Source organism: Dicentrarchus labrax, unplaced genomic scaffold, assembly GCF_905237075.1.
Source record: "Dicentrarchus labrax unplaced genomic scaffold, dlabrax2021, whole genome shotgun sequence".
Classification (NCBI taxonomy): domain Eukaryota; kingdom Metazoa; phylum Chordata; class Actinopteri; family Moronidae; genus Dicentrarchus; species Dicentrarchus labrax.
In genome coordinates this window covers 1,191,792-1,213,843 of record NW_026136706.1, presented here as the reverse complement: position 1 = coordinate 1,213,843, position 22,052 = coordinate 1,191,792, and the positions used below count along the sequence as shown (strand labels likewise).

The following is a 22,052-nucleotide window of genomic DNA, read 5'->3' as shown; positions in this document are numbered from 1 at the left end:
TCTCCGTGAACAGAGAGCGCTAATTATGACGTGCAATCACAGGCCAGACTATAAGAGAGGAGAGCAGCTCTTTGTGTTCACTGTGTACCACCCAAAACCACATCCAGGTCCTCTGTGAGGGACTGTGGGGGGGGTTAAATAATGAAACTCAACACAGAGTTCAGTGAATGCGTCAGCCCACTGAATGAATGAATGAATGAATGAATGAATGAATACGTTGTGATGGAAGGATAGTGACCACAAAGCTGATATACAGTTATTAAAGCTTATATACTGTATATATATGAGATTATAAACATTAATATATCAGCTAACATTATATTCTCTATATACAGTCACATGTCTGTGTTGTATCGCAGCCTCTCTGTGGTTTGTTTCCATAGCCGGTCTGCTCCGACTGAAACTGTTTTTATCATCTACGTCGGTGAATGAAGGATTTATTTCCCCCAAACCAGAGTTGGTGATTGTTGGAAACACTAACAGAGACGCTTTTAATCAGTGTTATTCTGTTTCTGTCCACTTTAATGAAGTTACGATGATCTGAAGGTAAAATGAGTGTTTTTGTCTCTGGAGTCTGGTGGAGAGTGATAGTGATATTACTGTTTGTGGTTAAACTAAAGGTCTCTCTCTGTAGGGATCCTTTCCATAATGCTGTCAGACACTGAGACGTACTCTGTGGGTGCAGTTAGCTCACAATCACAGAGAAGTTCTCGCACTCTGGTTACTCTCTCTCTGCAGTTGGTTACTGTCTCAGGCTTTGGGATGGTGGATTCTGGGATGCTGCTCTCGGCATTACGCAGTGAGGAGAGAGCAGAGAACATAAACGAGCCCCACGGTTACACACTCTGACAGCTTAAAGTGGGTGTGTGGACGGGGATCGGGTCTGGGTGATGACAGCAGTGTGTGTGGGTGAAATGAAACTGAAATGAATGTGGAGACTATTACAGTGTGTAAATATGTGACGGTACAGGGCGCTGTCCGTCCCCTCAGACCTGTGAGATGTGGTTGACGGAGCTCTCCATGCGGCGCAGCTGCGAGGCCTGGATGTCCAGCATCTGCAGCACGTTGTTGGCCAGAGTGTTGATGAGGTAGGCGACGCTGGCCAGAGACTGCGTGGTGTAGCTCTTCGTCTCCTCCAGCGCTCGCTGCTTGTCTGCCGCCTGCAGAGACAGAGGACAGGGTCAGTGCCGCCATCTAACCCAGTTTTAATACATTACCCATAACCCCTTGGGGAACAGCGCAGTCATTTCTTGGACTCATTCATTACTGTTGTGCAGTTTTGTGATGGATTTAATTTGCCTCCGTGGACTGAACGTCAGAACATTGTTGGTTAACAGCAGCGACGGGCCAGAGTCACAGGAAGCTGCACTTTTATGGTACAGGGTCAAAGGTCACCAAACAGCAACAACAGCAACAGAATGAAGGAGTGTGTGTAACATCGACCTGCGACTGAGTCAATCACTGTGTGTGTGTGTGTGTGTGTGTGTTGAACATGATGTAGGTCAGCACTAACTCAGTCATGCCTGAGGTTGACAAGAAACACACTGACACCAATGTGTCTGCCTCACACACACACACACACACACACACACACACACACACACAAAGACACACACACACACAGACACACACACACACACACACACACACACACACAGGTGACCCACGGTCACTGTATAATAATAATTGAATGATATAATAATTGAATTTTCCGACGCAGGGTCAACCTCATAGACCCACATTCACAGATCAGTTCAGAGAGCGTCTGTCTGTAATTTGATTGGATGAACACACACAGGAAGTATCAGATCAGAACTCAAGAGTTTGATTGGATCGCTCGTAAAGTGGGCGTGGTTTACTAAATGTGTTTATTTCCATTACCCCCAAATTCCACCGGACACAGACACGGACACGGACACAGCGCGCTCTGGCTGCAGAACTGATCGTATAATAATCTTCACTAATAAACTCCACTTTATGATTTTTAATGTGTGAAGCTAACGTTAGCCTAGAAACGAGCTACACCACAGTCACATGACTTCACCACCAGTGAGTTGGAACAGTTTCCAGAGTATAAACCCACCGAGGGTTCACAGGTGGGTTTACTGACAGATTTTATACAGTACAACAAACCACAGACGCAATGTCCCCGACAGTCAGCGTGTTTCTTTACAAAGAGACGGACCCTGACCCTGACCCTAACCCTGACCCTGACCCTGACCCTAACCCTGACCCTGACCCTAACCCTGACCCTAACCCTGACCCTAACCCTGACCCTGCATTACTCAACTCAACTGTATTCATATAGAACCTTTCATACAAACATACAGCCCATAAAAAAAACCAATAAAATATAATAAATAAAAATGACAAATAATGTAAAAACTAAGACTACAAAGTAAAAGCCAGATGAAAAAGTATATGCTGCTCTATTTTACCTCTTTATGTTTACATATATTTATATGGTTTCATCCTGATTTACTTCCTGTCAGTCCGTCCTGAAGAAGGGTCCCTCCTCTCTGAGCTTTCTACCATATTTTCCCTATTGCAGGTTATTGTGGGCAGTGAACACTCTGAGAGCAGAACAGTGCAGACTGCGGATCCACCCTGAGCTAAACGTCCGACATCAGCCTGTAAAATAAAAACAGGTTGAAAATATCCTTTATTTCCTCTCATCAGACATCTGACGTCCTCTCAGCTCCTCTTAGCTCCTGTTAGCTGTGACCTAGTTGGAGGGCTGCCTCCTCTGGCCTGAGGACACACACACACACACACACACACACACACACACACACACACACACACACACACACACAGAGTTGATTTTTCAGTTCTAACTAAATTCCAGAGGTTTGTGTACATGAATCATATTTATGCTCTGATTCCTCTGACCTTGTTTTAATGAACAGACTCGAATCCACTGATCACACTTCTGCTGTTAGTGCACATATACAGACATTATAGTGCACATATACAGACATTATAGTGCACATATACAGACATTATAGTGCACATATACAGATATTATAGTGCACATATACAGACATTATAGTGCACATATACAGATATTATAGTGCACATATACATTATAGTGCACATATACAGACATTATAGTGCACATATACATTATAGTGCACATATACAGACATTATAGTGCACATATACAGACATTATAGTGCACATATACATTATAGTGCACATATACAGACCATATAGTGCACATATACATTATAGTGCACATATACAGACATTATAGTGCACATATATAGACCTTATAGTGCACATATACATTATAGTGCACATATACAGACATTATAGTGCACATATACAGACATTATAGTGCACATATACATTATAGTGCACATATACAGACCTTATAGTGCACATATACAGACCTTATAGTGCACATATACAGACCATATAGTGCACATATACAGACCTTATAGTGCACATATACCTTATAGTGCACATATACAGACCATATAGTGCACATATAAATTATAGTGCACATATACAGACCATATAGTGCACATATACAGACATTATAGTGCACATATACAGACCTTATAGTGCACATACACAGACATTATAGTGCACATACACAGACATTATAGTGCACATATACTTTATAGTGCACATATATAGACATTATAGTGCACATATACATTATAGTGCACATATAGTGACATTATAGTGCACATATATAGACCTTATAGTGCACATATACTTTATAGTGCACATATATAGACATTATGGTGCACATATACATTATAGTGCACAAATACAGACCATATAGTGCACATATACAGACCTTATAGTGCACATATAGACCTTATAGTGCACATATATAGACCTTATAGTGCACATATACTTTATAGTGCACATATATAGACATTATGGTGCACATATACATTATAGTGCACATATACAGACCATATAGTGCACATATACAGACCTTATAGTGCACATATAGACCTTATAGTGCACATACACAGACATTATAGTGCACATATACTTTATAGTGCACATATATAGACATTATAGTGCACATATAGACTTTTTAGTGCACATATAGACCTTATAGTGCACATATACATTATAGTGCACATACACAGACATTATAGTTCACATATACATTATAGTGCACATATATGCTGCTGTGTTTGTTTAGCTGTTGCCTGCATTTGCCGCGGCTTTTTAAAATGGCTCTACTGCTTCTGCATAGATCAACCTACCCTCAAAGATTCGCTCTAACTGGATTTCTTCCCAACTTGTCCCACAAGAAGAGTAGTTCTGATTGGATCTCTTCTCCATTCGTCCCTAACATTTTCGTCTCATTTTTGTTTGTTGACTAAAGTGTCCGTTATTTTTCGTCATAGTCTTCGTCAACGAAATTAACACTGTAGTGCACATATACAGACATTATAGTGCACATATACAGACATTATAGTGCACATATACAGACATTATAGTGCACATATACAGACCTTATAGTGCACATATACAGATATTATAGTGCACATATACAGATATTATAGTGCACATATACAGACCTTATAGTGCACATATACAGACATTATAGTGCACATATACAGACATTATAGTGCACATATACAGACCTTATAGTGCACATATACAGACATTATAGTGCACATATACAGACATTATAGTGCACATATACAGATATTATAGTGCACATATACAGACATTATAGTGCACATATACAGACATTATAGTGCACATATACAGACATTATAGTGCACATATACAGACCTTATAGTGCACATATACAGACATTATAGTGCACATATACAGACCTTATAGTGCACATATACAGACCTTATAGTGCACATATACAGACATTATAGTGCACATATACAGACATTATAGTGCACATATACAGACATTATAGTGCACATATACAGACATTATAGTGCACATATACAGATATTATAGGGCACATATAAAAAGGTAACTGTAATCCATTATAGTTACAGAAAGAAAGAATAATCAGATTACAGTAACATTTAGTAAAATGTGGATTATCAGAAGGATTATAATATTTCTTATAAAATACATCAATACTTGACTTTAATATTGTGATACCAGGATTAGATTACTGAGTACATTTGCTAACAGGTAATTAGTACCTGTATCAGATTACATTTTAAAGTAATCCTGAGAGTGATTGAGGACGCTGTGTATCAAACCTGAATCACAAACATGGATTCATTCAAGGTTCACTTACTCAGCCAGTGCATACAGCTGGAAGCTCTGGAAGAAGTAAGTGATGTTTGAAAAGGTTGTTCAGGAATCTTTTTCATAATATAATGATATAAAAATATCTTCCTGAAGATGCTGTCTGTTAAATACAGTCCTGTCTCCTGTGTGACAGAGGAATCTGTTTGTACCTCAGAGACAGTCAGCCCGCTGCCAACAACCTGTTTGTACCTTATAAGGACAGAGTGCTACTGAGGGCCGGTGCTAGTCTCACAGGGACCGCAGCACCATGCTGGTTTCTAGCTTTATGTAACTAGCTAGCTCATGATTGATGTAGATTAGCTTACTAGTTATGTAGCTACAGAGCAAAACAATAGCTAAATAATGGAGCTATACAGTAGGTGTTTGTACTCAGTGAGGCCATAGATTGTCTGTAACAGCCCTCAGAAACACTCTAGCTGCTCCGGCGGCTACAGAAGAGAGAAAGCGTTTGATTGGACGCAGCATTAGTAAACGCCCCCGAGTGCAGGATGACTCATCAACTACTTTTATTGATTATCAGGAAACTGTAAAATACCTTTAAGAACACCTGAAGATACCTGAACCAGGACTCCCTGTCCCTGTTGGACAGAAACTGGAGGACTGAGGAGATAAACACACTGATTCTGATTTAATGGAGACTTTAACTCTTTAAAGGTTTCTGGAGGCTGAAACAGGAACATGAGTCCGTCTGTTACACACAGTGTTAAACATCCTGCAGCCATACCATAATGAGCAAAAGTTCCTCAATAAGGGATAAATAACAACGACAGACGTTAACAGAGTTTGTCTTTCAGTGGAATGATGTCAGCTCGCTCACACGGTCCAAACGCTCAGCCTGAGTCGCCCCCGCAGGAGCTGTTCCTGGCACCGGCACTGAAGGTGGAGGCTGATACTCCTTCAGCTAGAAAACCAATCGCCATGGTTTCCAACACACACACACACACACACACACAGAGTAACACACACACACACACACACAGTGAGGCAGTACCATGTGTTTTCAATGAGCAGCAGGAGGTTGAGTTACATTACGACTACCTCTAACCAGAACCAGCTGTGGATGACCCAGAAGGAACAAAGCATGATGGGACTGTGTGTGTGTGAGTGTGTGTGTGTGTGTGTGTGTGTGTGTGTGTGTGTGTGTGTGTTTGTGAGAGAGGGACAATCTGCACATGCTCAGTAAAAACCAGATCAGCAGCTTCAGTGTTTAAAATCCCAAGTTGAGATTCATAAAAAATGAATGTGGATCGGACTCATTTTCCTGCTTCAGCTTTAATCACATGTCTGAGATGGTTGCTGTAATTATTTATTATTATTATTATTATTATTATTAGTTTGCATGCTGTTTATTCACAGTAATATTCCATACTCCATATATTCCACAGAGAGCTCTGTCCATCCATTATCTATTAGACTGTCTGTCCTTTCTAAGAGGATCTGATCTGTATTCAGGTTCCTGGGCTCCATTTGTTTAATGTAGAGTCACATTTTTTACCTTCAAATACAGATATTTAATAAAATACCAGAGAATCAAAGTATTTTCGTCTCATCTGATTTCAGAATATAGAATAAATATCTTGCGTGTGGTTGCTTGTGCTAGCTGTATTAGCATCCACAGACGTCTCACCAGGTGACTGTTGGGAATCTTACAGACGTGTGTCCTTCTTACAGACGTGTGTCCTTCTTACAGAAACCAGATGTCTTTCCCACTTTAGGTTTGATGGTGCTCTGTAAACGTCAGCGCTGTTTGGTGTCTTGTATCTGAACATTATTTCACTGATAGCTGCTGCCCAGCTTTAAATAAAGAGACGGACTGAATCCTCACAGTGTCTGAGAGCTGGGGGGGGGCACAGGGCCAAGCAGGGTTTAACATGGGTCAACCCTCAATCCAAATATTTAGCCCATAAAACAAGATCAACAGGACTGGATTATGTAACAGCTCACATCATCTGCTGGCAGTGAGAATGTAGGCCAACCAATGCTACTGAGTTAGCATCAACAGGCTAATGGACTAGAAAAGAGGAGACAGAGGAAGAGTGAAACTGAGAAACAGAGTATAATTATATTGATTACTGATCAGCCCAATCAGTAATCAATACTCCCATTATTAAAGCATCAATCAACCTGATCAGCCTTCAGCAGTTAGCTAGTGTTTCTGTAGTGGAGACTAAACGTTAACAATGATCCATATCAGCAGTTTGAATCCAACTAAAAGCTCCCTGCACCAAACTCCCTTTAAGAAATATCACATTTTAACAATTCCTAACGTGTTCGTAACAACACGTAACTCTAGAAACACGAGCTAAAGGCCGTCATATGTCCACAGTGCCCCAAACCGGAATGGGGCCCAAATGAGCCACAGAACTGCAACGGGACCCGAATGAGCAACATGACCGGAGCAGGGCCCGAATGATTCACAGAACCGCAACCGGGCCCGAATGAGCAACATAACTAAAGCAGGGCGGACCAACGGAGGCCGGCTGATGTCCAGCGGCTCCGACCAGGACTCTGACTCTGGGGATGAAGACCCGGCGGGTTCAGGAAGAGGAGGAAGAGGAGCCAGTTTGTAGCCAGTTAATTAATCAGTAACTGCTAACGTTATCCATCGTATTGATCTGTCAGGATCAGTTTCAGTGGAGTTGGAAGTTATTGAACACTGTGATACCTTCATCTATCTTTAGATCAGATTGGTACATCCCTATTGATTAACATATCTGATCATTGATCATATACAGTGTATTTAATGTATACTGTTAAGGCTGACCGACAGTGAAGTACACACACGACGGGCAGTTTGGACTAAACAATACATTGATCCATATAGAACCAATAAATTAATCAATAATTAGCTTTTACCTTTGGCTGTTAACACCTGAGGAGCACCTGAACGCACCATCAACATTTATTCAACTGACAAAATAAATGAATCAACTATTTTAATAGTTGACTATCTAACTCATTCATAACCTTTAAAGTGATCAGTTATTGATCATTTTATAGGTTATTATTGGCTGATATGGTTTCAGCCTTCACATTGAACTCTGTTGACATCATAACTCAGTAAATCTGAACTATTTTTAGATTTTCGCTTTTCCTCCAGGTCTGGGACCAAATCTTTATTAATCTGTAATTATTAGTAAAGTAATGTTTGACAATCCCCCAGATTCACCTCCCAACCTGCAGTGACTGAACCAGATTCATCCTCATCCTGGAGATAATTTAATTATCATGTTACAACACAATGTTGTATAATGACATTCAGCCTGTAGTTCCCTTTATGATACTCATGAAAACAAAAAATATATTATTAGTAAGTCTTTAAACAATCTTATTGATCTAAATAATGGATTTAACAGTGTGGGATAAACCAGACTCCGTTTGAAAAACATCGCAGTAATAATTCCCTGTCTGTCTGTGAATGTCACACACATTGTGGAAGATGTCTTAAGACATTTTCTGAATAAACGTGAATCTCTCTTTCATTCGGCTCACATTAAATAAAAAAAATTATAACATAATTACGAGAAATGCCAACTTTTAAAACTAAATAACTTAATTACCTATCACATTCCTACGGTCACGATTCATCCCGCAGCAGCGCAGCATTAACACACAGAGCAGTTAACGTTATAAAAGTTCAATTTTAATGAAACACGAACGTGTTTTGGGGAATATTTTAAAGACGAATTAACTCTTCAGTCTTATATTGGCTCCGGATTTAATTTGAATTCGGTGAGATTTTGTTTTTTAATCTTTCCTACCGGTAACATAACGGAGCTTGGTGCTGTCATCCCCATCCCTCCCAACCGCCCACTCCCCTCGCACAGTACCCCGATCTGCTGCTATGCTCCCCGGGCTTCCCGCTCCCGCCGGCGGGCACCGGCTCGTACCTGTACATAGTTGCTCTCGCAGTACTCCGCCACTCGCTCCAGGTTGCAGAAGCTGTCCAGTAAAGATCTCCGTCCCGCAGGAATTTCCTCCTCCAGCAACATTTGTAGCTCCGCCATCTTTACACGCTTTACTACCAACGGCCGCGGCGCGCGCTGGATGCACGCTGCCGCCTTCACAGGCTGCGGGAAATATCAGCACCATGGCACCTTAACGCAGCACGGAGGGGGAACTGGGGACTCTTCATCAGTTAAATTGTGACCTCCTCAGAGGAGTGAGCTGTCACCAAAGGAAAAGGGAACATTAATAAACTAACAACAACTTTATAGGCTGGTAGCTTCTGTCCTTCCCTCCATCCCAACCAGAGGACTTCACCTTTAACGGAGGTTACATTGAGTTTGGCAAAAATGATGAAAACCTGTTAGACTCCTTAAACAGCCAGTTATCAGAAAATTACATTTAATAATAATAATATAATAATCATAATAATCATCATAATTATGATGATTATTATAGTTACTGTTTTCATTGCTACTGCAATGTTTGGTTTATTAGTATTATGTTATTTATGTAGATATATATTACTATTATTGTTATATGATAGCAATAGTTGAAACCGATTACACTGCTTACACAATGTTACAAACATTCCTGAGTATATAGTTTTTAGTTTTCACTGTCAGTGTCACCTAAAATTACAGAAGCTACTTGATCAGGACGTTTTATTAATGTATCTAGAAGCAGTGGACATCCACCAGGTGGCCCCCCAGGGACCAGGTCTTCAGCTGGGGAGCAACCATGACAAAGGGGAGCTGAGACACTTGATTTCGGAAATTCCGTACCCGTGAGCAGCGGGAGCGCCAACACATTGATGATATTGTGATAGTTTGTCATACATGGTTGCTATGGCAACAAGGCAACTGGCCTTATTATTGTTATTAACTGGAGACGTTCTTCCACTGCTCTGCAGCTGATTGGCTGGGACAGAAACAGATACCTCGCTGAGTGATGGCGGGCTGATGCCTCTAAGAGTCTTTTGTCAAGCATGGACTCCAATGATGGTTATCCAATGTACATTGGATAACCATCATGGTGTGTTTCAGCATTAAATGGGGGAGTGCCATCCTTCTCAGGGGTCAGAACCAGTGGGGCCCACAATATATGACTTGACTGACAGAACTCTACATGTCTCTGTGGTGCAATCGGCCAGTGAGCTCGGCTGTTAACTGAGAGGATGGTGGTTCGAGCCCATCCAGGGACGATCATCAATTTCTTTCTAAGAACCAGAAGCTCAGCACACAGTCCTGAACCTTGTCTGGCGACCTGGACGATAAGCCTGTTAGTGTCGGCCTCTAAGGTGCTGGCTTTTTTTGCTCTTATAGTCAAACTTGGAGTTTTTACCTTTTTGTTATATACTTTGTAGTAATTGTCTTTAATGTGTGTCTGAATAGGTGGACACAGCCAGGTAGCATGAAGCGTTTGTTCAAAGTGTTTTATGTGGAGTCTGTGTGTTGTTCTCTGTGAGTCCCATTGTGTATAATCTCTGTTGGTTGAGGGGAACATCGAGTAGGTTGTTTTTTTTGTTGTTGTTGTTTTTTTATAGATGGTAACAGCTAAACCATTTTCCCCATCTGGAAAACAATAATCTGTTTTTCAGCTGTTTTCAGCAGCGGCGCCCCCCTGTGGTCAGAAGAGCAAACAGCTTCTACTGTACATATACTGTATGTCTTTATTTACAAAATCACACTCAGGAAAACAAAGTGCTAATAACATATTGTACAAAAAAACACATTCAATGAACAAGAAAGCTGATTTAGTTTCAGGCAGGGAGGTCCACGTTCTCGTCTCTCGGGTATCCCTCCACCTCCATCGTCATCAAAAACTCTGCAGGTAAAAACAAATTATTATTATTATTATATAATTATTATTATCATAGAAACAGTTACGTGTGTATTTGTTTAGTTCAGCTCTAATGTCTTCAGCTGAGGAAAGAGGTTTTTTTACAGTCTTTTACCATAAACTCTTTATTTACAGTGACAGATGCAGGTGAAGTCCACCTACCTTCTGTATAGTCGATGTCCGGCCGCGTGGAGACAACAGCCCAGGCCAGACCCACCAACAGCGCCACCACCAGGTTCACTACAATCCACGGCTGCAGGATCTGCTGCTCCGAACCTGGAGGCCTGGAGGAGGAGGAGGAGGAGGAGGTCAGTAGAGAACAAAAGAGCAGAATCCAACAGAGCAGAATATAATCTCTCACCATAGCGTCTCGTTGGCTGTGGGATAGAGGTTGATGCGATCGCTCGTCATTTGCTGACTGAGGGACAGGATGAGGGCTATAAAATACACTGAACACAGAGAGAGCCGTTGTTATAGTCATACAGGAAGGATTCAAAATGTACCAATACCTTATTATAAAGTACCAATACCTTATTATAAAGTACCAATACCTTATATTATTGTACCAATGGCTTATTATAAAGTACCAAGACCTTATTATAAAGTACCAATACCTTATTATAATGTACCAATACCTTATTATAAAGTACCAATACCTTATTATAATGTACCAATACCTTATTATAAAGTACCAATACCTTATTCTAATGTACCAATACCTTATTATAAAGTACCAAGACCTTATTATAAAGTACCAATACCTTATTATAAAGTACCAATACCTTATTATAATGTACCAATACCTTATTATAAAGTACCAATACCTTATTATAATGTACCAATACCTTATTATAATGTACCAATACCTTATTATAAAGTACCAATACCTTATATTATTGTACCAATGCCTTATTATAAAGTACCAATACCTTATTATAATGTACCAATACCTTATATTATTGTACCAATGCCTTATTATAAAGTACCAATAACTTATTATAAAGTACCAATACCTTATATTATTGTACCAATGCCTTATTATAAAGTACCAATACGTTATTATAATTTACCAATACCTTATTATAATGTACCAATACCTTATTATAAAGTACCAATACCTTATTATAAAGTACCAATACCTTATATTATTGTACCAATGCCTTATTATAAAGTACCAATACCTTATTATAAAGTACCAATACGTTATTATAATGTACCAATACCTTATTATAATGTACCAATACCTTATTATAAAGTACCAATACCTTATTATAAAGTACCAATACCTTATTATAAAGTACCAATACCTTATATTATTGTACCAATGCCTTATTATAATGTACCAAGACCTTATTACAAAGTACTAATACGTTATTATAATTTACCAATACCTTATTATAAAGTACCAATGCCTTATACTAATGTACCAATGCCTTATTATAAAGTACCAATACTTTATTATAATGTACCAATGCCTTATTATAAAGTACCAATACCTTATTATAATGTACCAATACCTTATTATAAAGTACCAATACCTTATTATAATGTACCAATACCTTATTATAATGTACCAATACGTTATTATAATGTACCAATACGTTATTATAATGTACCAATGCCTTATTATAATGTACCAATGCCTTATTATAAAGTACCAATACCTTATTATAATGTACCAATACGTTATTATAATGTACCAATACCTTATTATAAAGTACCAATACGTTATTATAATGTACCAATACCTTATTATAATGTACCAATACGTTATTATAATGTACCAATACCTTATACTAATGTACCAATACTGTCATGTCCAGGAAACTTTGTTAAGTTAATTCATTCAGTTTTGTCTCGTGTCTATGTTGTCTTGTGATTTCCTGTTTTATTTTGGTTCCACTTCCTGTCTGTCTCTTGTCACCAGTTTTACTTTCTCCCTTTTGTCTGTTTTCCCACTCTTGGGATTACCTGTCTCCGCCCTGATTGTTTCCACCTGTGCCCTTACCTTGTGTGTATATATAGTCCGTGTCTCCCTTTGTCCTGTGCCAGTTTGTCTTGTCCCATGTGTCAGAGAACCAGCACTTTATCTATACCACTGCCATTTTCAGGTCTTGTTGTTTTGTTTGTTTAAGAGTGATTTTCTGTTTGTTTTCTTAGTCTTAGCATTACCTCATAAGAGTGATTTTCTGCTTGTTAATAAAAACTTTATTTTGAAACTTTCGTCTGACAGTTGTGCATTTGGGTTCTGGTCCATAGTTCAGTCGTGACAAATACCTTCTACTAATGTACCAATACCTTATAGTAATGTACCAATACTTTATAGTAATGTACCAATACTTTATAGTAATGTACCAATACTTTATAGTAATGTACCAATACCTTATAGTAATGTACCAATACTTTATAGTAATGTACCAATACTTTATAGTAATGTACCAATACCTTATAGTAATGTACCAATACCTTATAGTAATGTACCAATACCTTATAGTAATGTACCAATACTTTATAGTAATGTACCAATACTTTATAGTAATGTACCAATACCTTATAGTAATGTACCAATACCTTATAGTAATGTACCAATACTTTATAGTAATGTACCAATACTTTATCATAATGTACCAATACCTTATACTAATGTACCAATACCTAACTCATTATTCTGCCTTTGTGTCACTTACAGAAGGAGGCCAGAGCAGCAGGGTCCAGGGTGAGGAATCCTCTCAGTGCCATGGAGGCCTTGGCCAGGTTCACCCTGCAGGTAACAGAGAGAATATAATGATCTTATATAATATATTGATCTTATAGAATATTATCTTATATAATATATTGATCTAATAGAATATGATGATCTTATAGAATATGATGTTATATAATATATTGATCTTATAGAATATGATGATCATATATAATATATTGATCTTATAGAATATGATCTTATATAATATGATGCATTGCTGTAAATTAAACTGATCTCAGCCTTCCACATCTACAGCAGTAAAGTGTGACATTAATGCAGCAGATATAATAATATTAATAAAGCACTGATACTGTGTGTAACCTGTCGAAAGCGGACACGGTGCTGATGGCGAGCAGCAGGTACAGCAGGGACTGGGCCGGGTACGCCAGCAGGTGATACTGCTGCAGCAGGTTGGGCAGCGTGGTCATCTGCTCGCCCGCCAACACGTACACGACGATGATGTTCCACACCGCGTAGCCGGCCAGGAAACCGTGAGAGAAGAGACCGATCACCCTGCAAACGGATTATTATATAATATATATATTTTATATTATATAATAATATATACCACGCTCTCACACTGGCTACACTGTAAAAGATTGTAACCTAGCTCAACGTAATAATTCAACTGAACACATTTTTTTTTAATTTAAGTAATTTTAGTTTGGTGAATTTAAGAGATTAAGTTGAATCAACATTTATTCGGTTGTATATAGTGTGTGTGTGTGTGTGTGTGTGTGTGTGTGTGTGTGTGTGTGTGTGTGTGTGTTTGCAGACCTGAAGCTACTGTGGACCCTCAAAGCAACGTCTTTGGTGGTCCAGATCTGTCTGGGGTCCATGTAGTCGTCCATCAGTTCTGAGTGTCGGAGCTGCTCAACTCGCTCTGCCTGGAAACGCCCTGCACACACACACACACACACACACACACACACACACACACACACATTATACACACACACACACGCACACACACACACATTATATACACACACACACACACAGATTATACACACACACACACACACACACACACACACACACACACACACACACACACACACAGGGTCGGCTGTCAGTGACCCACATAGACACAAATTCTGCCAGTCAGTGAATACTGGACTCTGATTGGCTGCTGGGTGCTGCTCTGACTCGTAGCATAACTTTAGCTCTCTGACTCATGGCATTAATGTTAGCTCTGTGTATTGGCTCTGTCTGACTGGCTCTGTCTGATTGACTCTGTCTGATTGGCTCTGTTTGATTGGCTGTTTGATTGGCTCTGTCTGATTGGCTCTGTTTGATTGGCTGTTTGATTGGCTCTGTCTGATTGGCTCTGTCTGATTGGCTCTGTTTGACTGGCTGTACTGTTATCAATAACCGTGGTGCATTCACTGAACTCACTGTTCCTCTCCACGAAGACTTTGCCGACCGGCTGGCTGTGTCCGTGCGGGGCTGAGAACAGCGAGCGTTGGGGCATTGGCGACTGGGCGTCTGTGACGATGTCATCGTCTTCGACCCCAAGGTCGTTGCTGTAGTGCTCCGTCGCCTTCGCCCTCCTGCAGTGTGAGATACAGACTGGAATACAGCTGTGATCACTTTATTGATCCTCCTCCATCATCAGGTCACTCACCTTTTCTTCTTCGTCTTTCTGGTCACAGCAACAGTCGTCTCCTCTCCGTCCACCGCGGACTCGTCCATGTTACCGTTCGGCATGTCGGCGTGCTCAACGTCCTGATCTGACAGGAAGACACGGTCGGGTTTCTGAACTGTTCTGACTCATGTGTCTCAAATATCAATATTCATCTGTTGTGTTAGATTATAATTTCTCTTTGACTGTTTCTCAGTTATTAACAAACCATCAACATTTTCTCTTACACTCAATGACAGTATTATTTTATATATTTTATATTTTTTGAGGCAAAATAAGGTAAAAGGGCACTAAAGGTTAATGTTTGTGGTTCATGTTTCATTAAAAGAAGAATAAAGAATAAAGAATGAAGATAAATATTAATATCACAGTGTAAGTGTAACATAGTTGAAAAGGTTCAGGTTAAATCCCGCTAAATGGGACAACTATGCCACCTGCTGTTATAAGTTTGTACCTGCAGTGAGTTGTAATAGCAAAGGATTATTGGTTCTCCTCAAAGCTACGGAGGATTTGCCACAAGGTAACGTGTCTGTGAAAGTCCGTGGACAAAACAATGTTTACTAATTAGTAAAGCACATAAAAGTTGAACTGGCTTTATTAGGTCGGATATTATTTGTCATAGATTAAATTCGCCATGTTTTTATGAAGTTAACAATTTGATTTTATGTGTTTTGTTGCCAGTAAAAATCTCTCCAGTATAGCTAGCTAACATTAACACAATGCCGTCTTTCCAGACAGAGCATGCGCTGTTTGTCCACTACAGATGACCGTTCTACCCTATTGTCCTTTGTCATGAATGCAGGTATGTTATGTTGTTTTATAGCGTGTGATAATATTTTAACATGCAGATGAGGTATTTTATATGGTTTACTTGGTTCTGTATTTTGTATTGAAATGAAGTTACATAATTGTTATTGTAAAATGAAAAATACTAAAAAAAGGTAACAGTCCAGTGTGAGAAACCTGTATAATTATATCTTTGTTTAAGTTTTCTGTTACATTTATTTTGTTTACATGGATTCAAACCCACTATATGATCACTGTATTATTGTAGTCTATTGTACAGAGTATAGAACTTCAAGAATGTAAACATATGAGTGATCCTAAAAGCTACGGAGGATTTGCCACAAGAAAGAGTATGCGCTGTTTGTCCACTACAGATGACCGTTCGACCCTATTGTCCTTTTTCATGAATGCAGATATGGAATAAACCTGCTGTTACCACAAACCTGACCAGCTCCAGACATTCATTTAAACAGAAGAAATTTCGCAGAGGTCACATAAGCAGCTAGCATTGGTTTGTTTTACTGAGGAGGAAGAGGAAGAGGAAGAGGAAGAAGAGGAAGAGGTGGAAGAGGAAGAGGAGGAGGAAGAGGAGGAGGAAGAAGAGGAAGAGGAGGAAGAAGCGGAAGATGAGCAAGAAGAGGAAGAGGAGGATGATGGTGCTGTCTTGGCGTTTGTCTCTGACAATATAAGTTATTAATTATTTAGTTAAGCAGTGATTTAGTAGGAACGTTGCTGTTGGCTGCAGTAGTGTGTGACTGTGGGGGGGTCGACTGGCTCACTGGCGCCCCCCACTAGAGTTTCTGGAGCTCGGGACTGATTTATGTAGATTGGGTATAATTATGCATAAGAGGGGTGAGGCTTAGGACCGGTGTTCTACCGATAGTAGGCGCCTTCTTCTTCTTCTTCTTCTTCTGTGGTGCTGGATCCTGTGGCTCTGGGGTCAAAGGGTCCCTGCTGTCAGAGTGGCTCCTGTTGGTCACTTCTTCCATCTCCACCTCCAGACCGGCTGCAGAACAACAACAACAACAACAACAACGGGGTAGAATAAAGAGGAAGAGACAGCGAGCTGCAGCGCCAGACTCCGTCAGTTCTCACCTTCCCCCTGCTCCTCGCCCTCCGTCACCTCCTTCTTCAGCTTCTTCTTCTTACTCTTCACTGTCGGCATGGTGCCGTTTCTCTGTAAGAGGATCAAAATGGCTGTCATGTGAATAAAGTCAATTACGGGGATCTACCGGCGTCTGTATGGTCAGTTAATTAATGTTTAATGAGGATCTGCCGGTGGCCGGGAGCTGATGATGTTTCAGATAATTGGATGAGCCGGAGCTCTGAGGACGACTTTAAAGACTGATGTTCTTTACAGGAAGTTCTGCTGTATGAAATTGTGTGTGTGTGTGTGTGTGTGTGTGTGTGTGTGTGTGATGTTAATCAGCTCACTGTAACCTGGTTCTGGTTTCAGTGTTTCCTCTCAACAAGATAATCCACACACCTTGTTTCACAGAGGGAATGTTTTCTTTCCACCGAACTACAGCCGCTAACCAATCATATGTTTTATTGTCATAAATATATGTATTTTATATTTAACTCCTCCGACCAGCAGAGAGCGATAATACTGTATGAGAGACACTTCTGAATGATTGCTGTAGCTGATCTACATCACTAGACAGCGCATCATTATTTAGGCCAGTGTAAGAATATATATGACACAATTTAATACGTTGATATATTTTTATATGCATTGATTTCCTGTCCTGAATTAAGACTCCACGTTTGTTTCTGTTCAAATGTTTTACTGACTTCAGGTTTAAAAATATATGTCCGCAAATGAATACAGTATAAAGCTGCCAGTCCCCCCAACCCCCATCCTCACAACCCCCGTCCTCACAACCCCCATCCTCACAACCCCCGTCCACACAACCTCCGTCCTCACAACCTCCGTACCCCCAACCCCCGTCCACACAACCTCCGTCCTCACAACCTCCGTACCCCCAACCTCCGTCCTCACAACCCCCCGTACCCCCAACCTCCGTCCTCACAACCCCCATCCTCACAACCCCCGTCCACACAACCTCCGTCCTCACAACCCCAGTACCCCCAACCTCCGTCCTCACAACCTCCGTCCTCACAACCCCCGTACCCCCAACCCCCGTCCTCAGAATCTCTGTCCTCACAACCCCCGTACCCCCAACCTCCGTCCTCACAACCCCCATCCTCACAACCCCCGTCCTCAAAACCCCCGTACCCCCAACCTCCGTCCTCACAACCTCCGTCCTCACAACCCCCATCCCCCCAACCCCCATCCTCACAACCCCCGTCCACACAACCTCCGTCCTCACAACCTCCGTACCCCCAACCTCCGTCCTCACAACCCCCGTACCCCCAACCTCCGTCCTCACAACCCCCATCCTCACAACCCCCGTCCACACAACCTCCGTCCTCACAACCCCAGTACCCCCAACCTCCGTCCTCACAACCCCCATCCTCACAACCCCCATCCTCAAAACCCCCGTACCCCCAACCTCCGTCCTCACAACCTCCGTCCTCACAACCCCCATCCTCACAACCCCCGTCCTCAAAACCCCCCGTACCCCCAACCCCCGTCCACACAACCTCCGTCCTCACAACCTCCGTACCCCCAACCTCCATCCTCACAACCCCCGTCCTCACAACCTCTGTACCCCCAACCCCTTCCTCACAACCCCCGTCCTCACAACCTCCGTACCCCCAACCTCCGTCCTCACAACCCCCATCCTCACAACCCCCGTACCCCCAACCTCCGTCCTCACAACCCCCGTACCCCCAACCTCCGTCCTCACAACCCCCGTACCCCCAACCCCCAACCCCTGTCCTCACAACCCCCGTACCCCCAACCTCCGTCCTCACAACCCCCGTACCCCCAACCCCCAACCCCTGTCCTCACAACCTCCGTACCCCCAACCTCCGTCCTCACAACCCCCGTACCCCCAACCTCCGTCCTCACAACCCCCGTCCTCACAACCTCCTCCAACTCTCTCCCTTAATTCATTCACATTTAATTACAGTAGAAAATATTGCTTGAAGTTCCTTTTCCTGTCTTCCTGTCTCACAGGATGCTGTTCTACGACAATAGATTCACTCAGGAATAGTTAGGATGGGTTCAGAGGTCAAGGCTGAATGTAGCGTTAGGTTTGGTTAGTGAATTTTTATATTTGTGTAAACTTTGTGTTCTTTGCTATCTGGCCATCTCATTCAACCTTATTGAATTGTGTGGACATTAATAATGTGGAAAAACTAGTTGGAACAAGTTCATTTTCATGACCCTAATCAACTTAAAAACTAGTGTTTATGCTGCAGATTAAGTAAGGGGTAATAAAAAATACCTTCGATTGTAGTGGAAAAGCTGATTCCCCCAACTCAATGTACATTTGTTAAACCTAATTTCATTAGAAGTTTGCATAACTCAAAAAGATGATATCTAATTTAAAGTCATGTGGTTTTGTTTTCCTGTGGGGAGATCGAGGACGGGGACGCACCGCTCAGAAACTGCAACCAATCATTGTTCAAAAACTTTGACCTCGGTTGCCATGGCAGCAGAGAGTGATGAAAGATATTTAACTCTTCCACAAACTCCAATTGAAAACACACCACGATCTGAACAGCAGTCGGACGGGGTACGAGCTCTGTGGAGAGGCAGTTGTTTAGCTCGTTTAATCCACTGCTAAAGTTAGCTTAACTGTTAATGTACGTTAGCTATGCTAGACAGATCTTTAAACCTGACCAAGTTGTTTCTGTGCCTAAACTTACCGAAACCTTCACCACAGTCTGTCATAAAACAGCTAATGTTGTCTACAGGTTGCCGAGGAGACAGAGGGCAGGAATATATCTGATCACATAGACTAATAAATCATTGGAAAATCCCCCAAATGAAGATATTTTAACTCAAAACCACATTAATAAAGCAGTGAATAGAAATATCTAATGTCTTTGAGTCAAAAATGTGACCATAATAGATCATTGAATTCATTTCAGTTATTTATAAAATGAATCTGAATGAAGGAGCTTGTTATCCCCCACCCAGCTGTGTATATCGCTGTAGAGAAGTGCTTCCCAACCTTTTTCCTTTCTTTTCTATCACTGAGTAAATTGACCGAATGTAATCTGAAATATTTTATGGATATTTCAGATTAAATTCAACAGTAACAGAAACAAACAGTGAAGAAGATTTTGGATTATTTCCTGTGAATATTGCCTAAAATGGGTTGGAGTTTTTCTGTCTGTCTGTATTATGTATGTATATATTTATAGATACCTTTCTAATGCAGTATGAGTGTACCAGAGAGGGTCTGTGAATATAGACTGAGTCCAAATCTTTAAAGTTTATATTTAAATAATAATCTAAACAAAAATAAGTAAAAAAACATAAAACTAAAATTAAGTAAACACTGAGCTATCGAACTACTGTGGATCAAGAAGGCCTCACGACCCCCCCATGAAGCTTTAGCTGACCCCTACTGGGGGTCCTGACCCTCAGATTGGGACCCGCTGCTCTAAACAGTAGACTCAAAAACACAATGTTTGTTGTAGTTTGAAGGACTTGTTGCAGGCGTCCTACTTATCCACCTTTACTATTCTATTCACCATTAGATCCTGAAGGTCAAGTCAAAGAAAAGGTTTGACGATAATTATAGTTTATAATGTTCTTTTTTAATTTGTGAAAACAGATTAAACTAAATTAAAAACGTATTAAAAACAATATATTTGACTTTCAGGGCTCCCGTACACATTCAGTCAATTTGGAAATTAGTGTTTTTAGGATTTGTAGACAACATATTTTTAAGGTTTCAGTATTTCTACGACAGGATGTTAGTTTTGTAAATGACCACAATGACTAAAGTCTAATCCATCAATACATACATTTAATGTTGGTGTAACTCTTACTAGTAGCAGTACATCAACAGGAGGAACAGTAAAAGGTTAAAAACACATTGTCAATCATCTTTTCACTCTTCTGTTAGCTCACAGTTTCACACTCAACGTTGCTGAACCTTAAATCAGTTTGAATATCACCATCAGTGTTCACACTACATCGAACCATAATATCAGAGCTGTTAGCTATTAATTCAAATCAGGGTCGCTGCTAGATTATACCTTCTCTCTCTCTCTCTCTCTCTCTCTCTCTCTCTCTCTCTCTCTCTTCTGAAGGAGGAACTATTTCTCTACCAAGCATGTTTTTAAAGCAGGTGTATTTCAGTGAATCACTGCTCACCTATGCAGCTGACTCGGTGTGCAGAGGAACCACAACAGACAGTCACTGCCTCCCCCGTCTGTCTCTGATCTCAGGAGTCTTAGTGTGAGTCTCAGTGTAAAAACTCACCCTGCTGCTCTTTATTTCTCTGTCTTCTTCCCGTGTTTAACCGTAAAAGGTGTATTGAAGATGGCCGCTTGAAATCTTTAAACAGAAAACTTAAAGTATGAATCCAAAGGAAGGAGAGACGGAGGAACAAGAGGGAGGAAGAGGGAGTGGAGGAGGAGGCTCATTGGGAGCGTTGAGCCTCGTCCCGGGGTTTACAGTGACAGGTGGATCATGTGCTGAGCTGAGTGTGAGTGACAGCCTCTGGTAGCTTAATGGTTGGTCGATCAGCTGTGATGTCATCTGCTGGCGGTGCTCCAAAGTACTGAGGCTAATACTTCCTCACCAACAGATCCAACGCACCTTTTTCACAGCAGCTGGTTTGACAGTAGGGTAAACACAGGTATTCCCAATTAGATAATTATAGTCCAGTGAACCGGAACCAGGGAGCTGTTAGCTTCCTCCTATTTCCAGCAGCTGTAGTGGCTCCATTAGAGGAC

General features: G+C 40.9%; 2 protein-coding genes, 1 long non-coding RNA gene and 1 pseudogene across 4 annotated transcripts in view; 1 reads left to right on the top strand and 3 right to left on the bottom strand.

The window, feature by feature from the left end:
* LOC127365085 (abl interactor 2-like) overlaps positions 1 to 9,455 on the bottom strand; it is a 38,302-nt pseudogene extending 28,847 nt beyond the window's left edge.
* Positions 1 to 22,052, top strand: part of LOC127365057 (olfactory receptor 6N2-like) — a 259,826-nt gene that overhangs the window by 37,530 nt on the left and 200,244 nt on the right. The window lies entirely within an intron of this gene.
* LOC127365086 (transmembrane protein 237A-like) lies at positions 10,854 to 22,001 on the bottom strand. Its single transcript, XM_051402820.1, has 11 exons — positions 21,469 to 22,001; positions 17,322 to 17,403; positions 17,104 to 17,232; positions 15,423 to 15,528; positions 15,194 to 15,348; positions 14,573 to 14,693; positions 14,117 to 14,308; positions 13,737 to 13,810; positions 11,411 to 11,498; positions 11,212 to 11,333; positions 10,854 to 11,034 (listed from the first exon to the last, which is right to left on the bottom strand). Exons 2-11 carry the CDS (start codon positions 17,389 to 17,391, stop codon positions 10,970 to 10,972), a joined length of 1,122 nt encoding a protein of 373 aa, XP_051258780.1. The 5' UTR covers positions 17,392 to 17,403; positions 21,469 to 22,001; the 3' UTR covers positions 10,854 to 10,969.
* LOC127365094 (uncharacterized) lies at positions 11,758 to 13,666 on the bottom strand. Of its 2 annotated transcripts, XR_007885115.1 has the most exons (6): positions 12,798 to 13,666; positions 12,651 to 12,671; positions 12,273 to 12,356; positions 12,126 to 12,230; positions 11,895 to 11,957; positions 11,758 to 11,810 (listed from the first exon to the last, which is right to left on the bottom strand). It is a non-coding gene; the product is annotated as an uncharacterized LOC127365094 (long non-coding RNA). The 2 variants fall into 2 exon arrangements; XR_007885114.1 differs by lacking the exon at positions 11,895 to 11,957.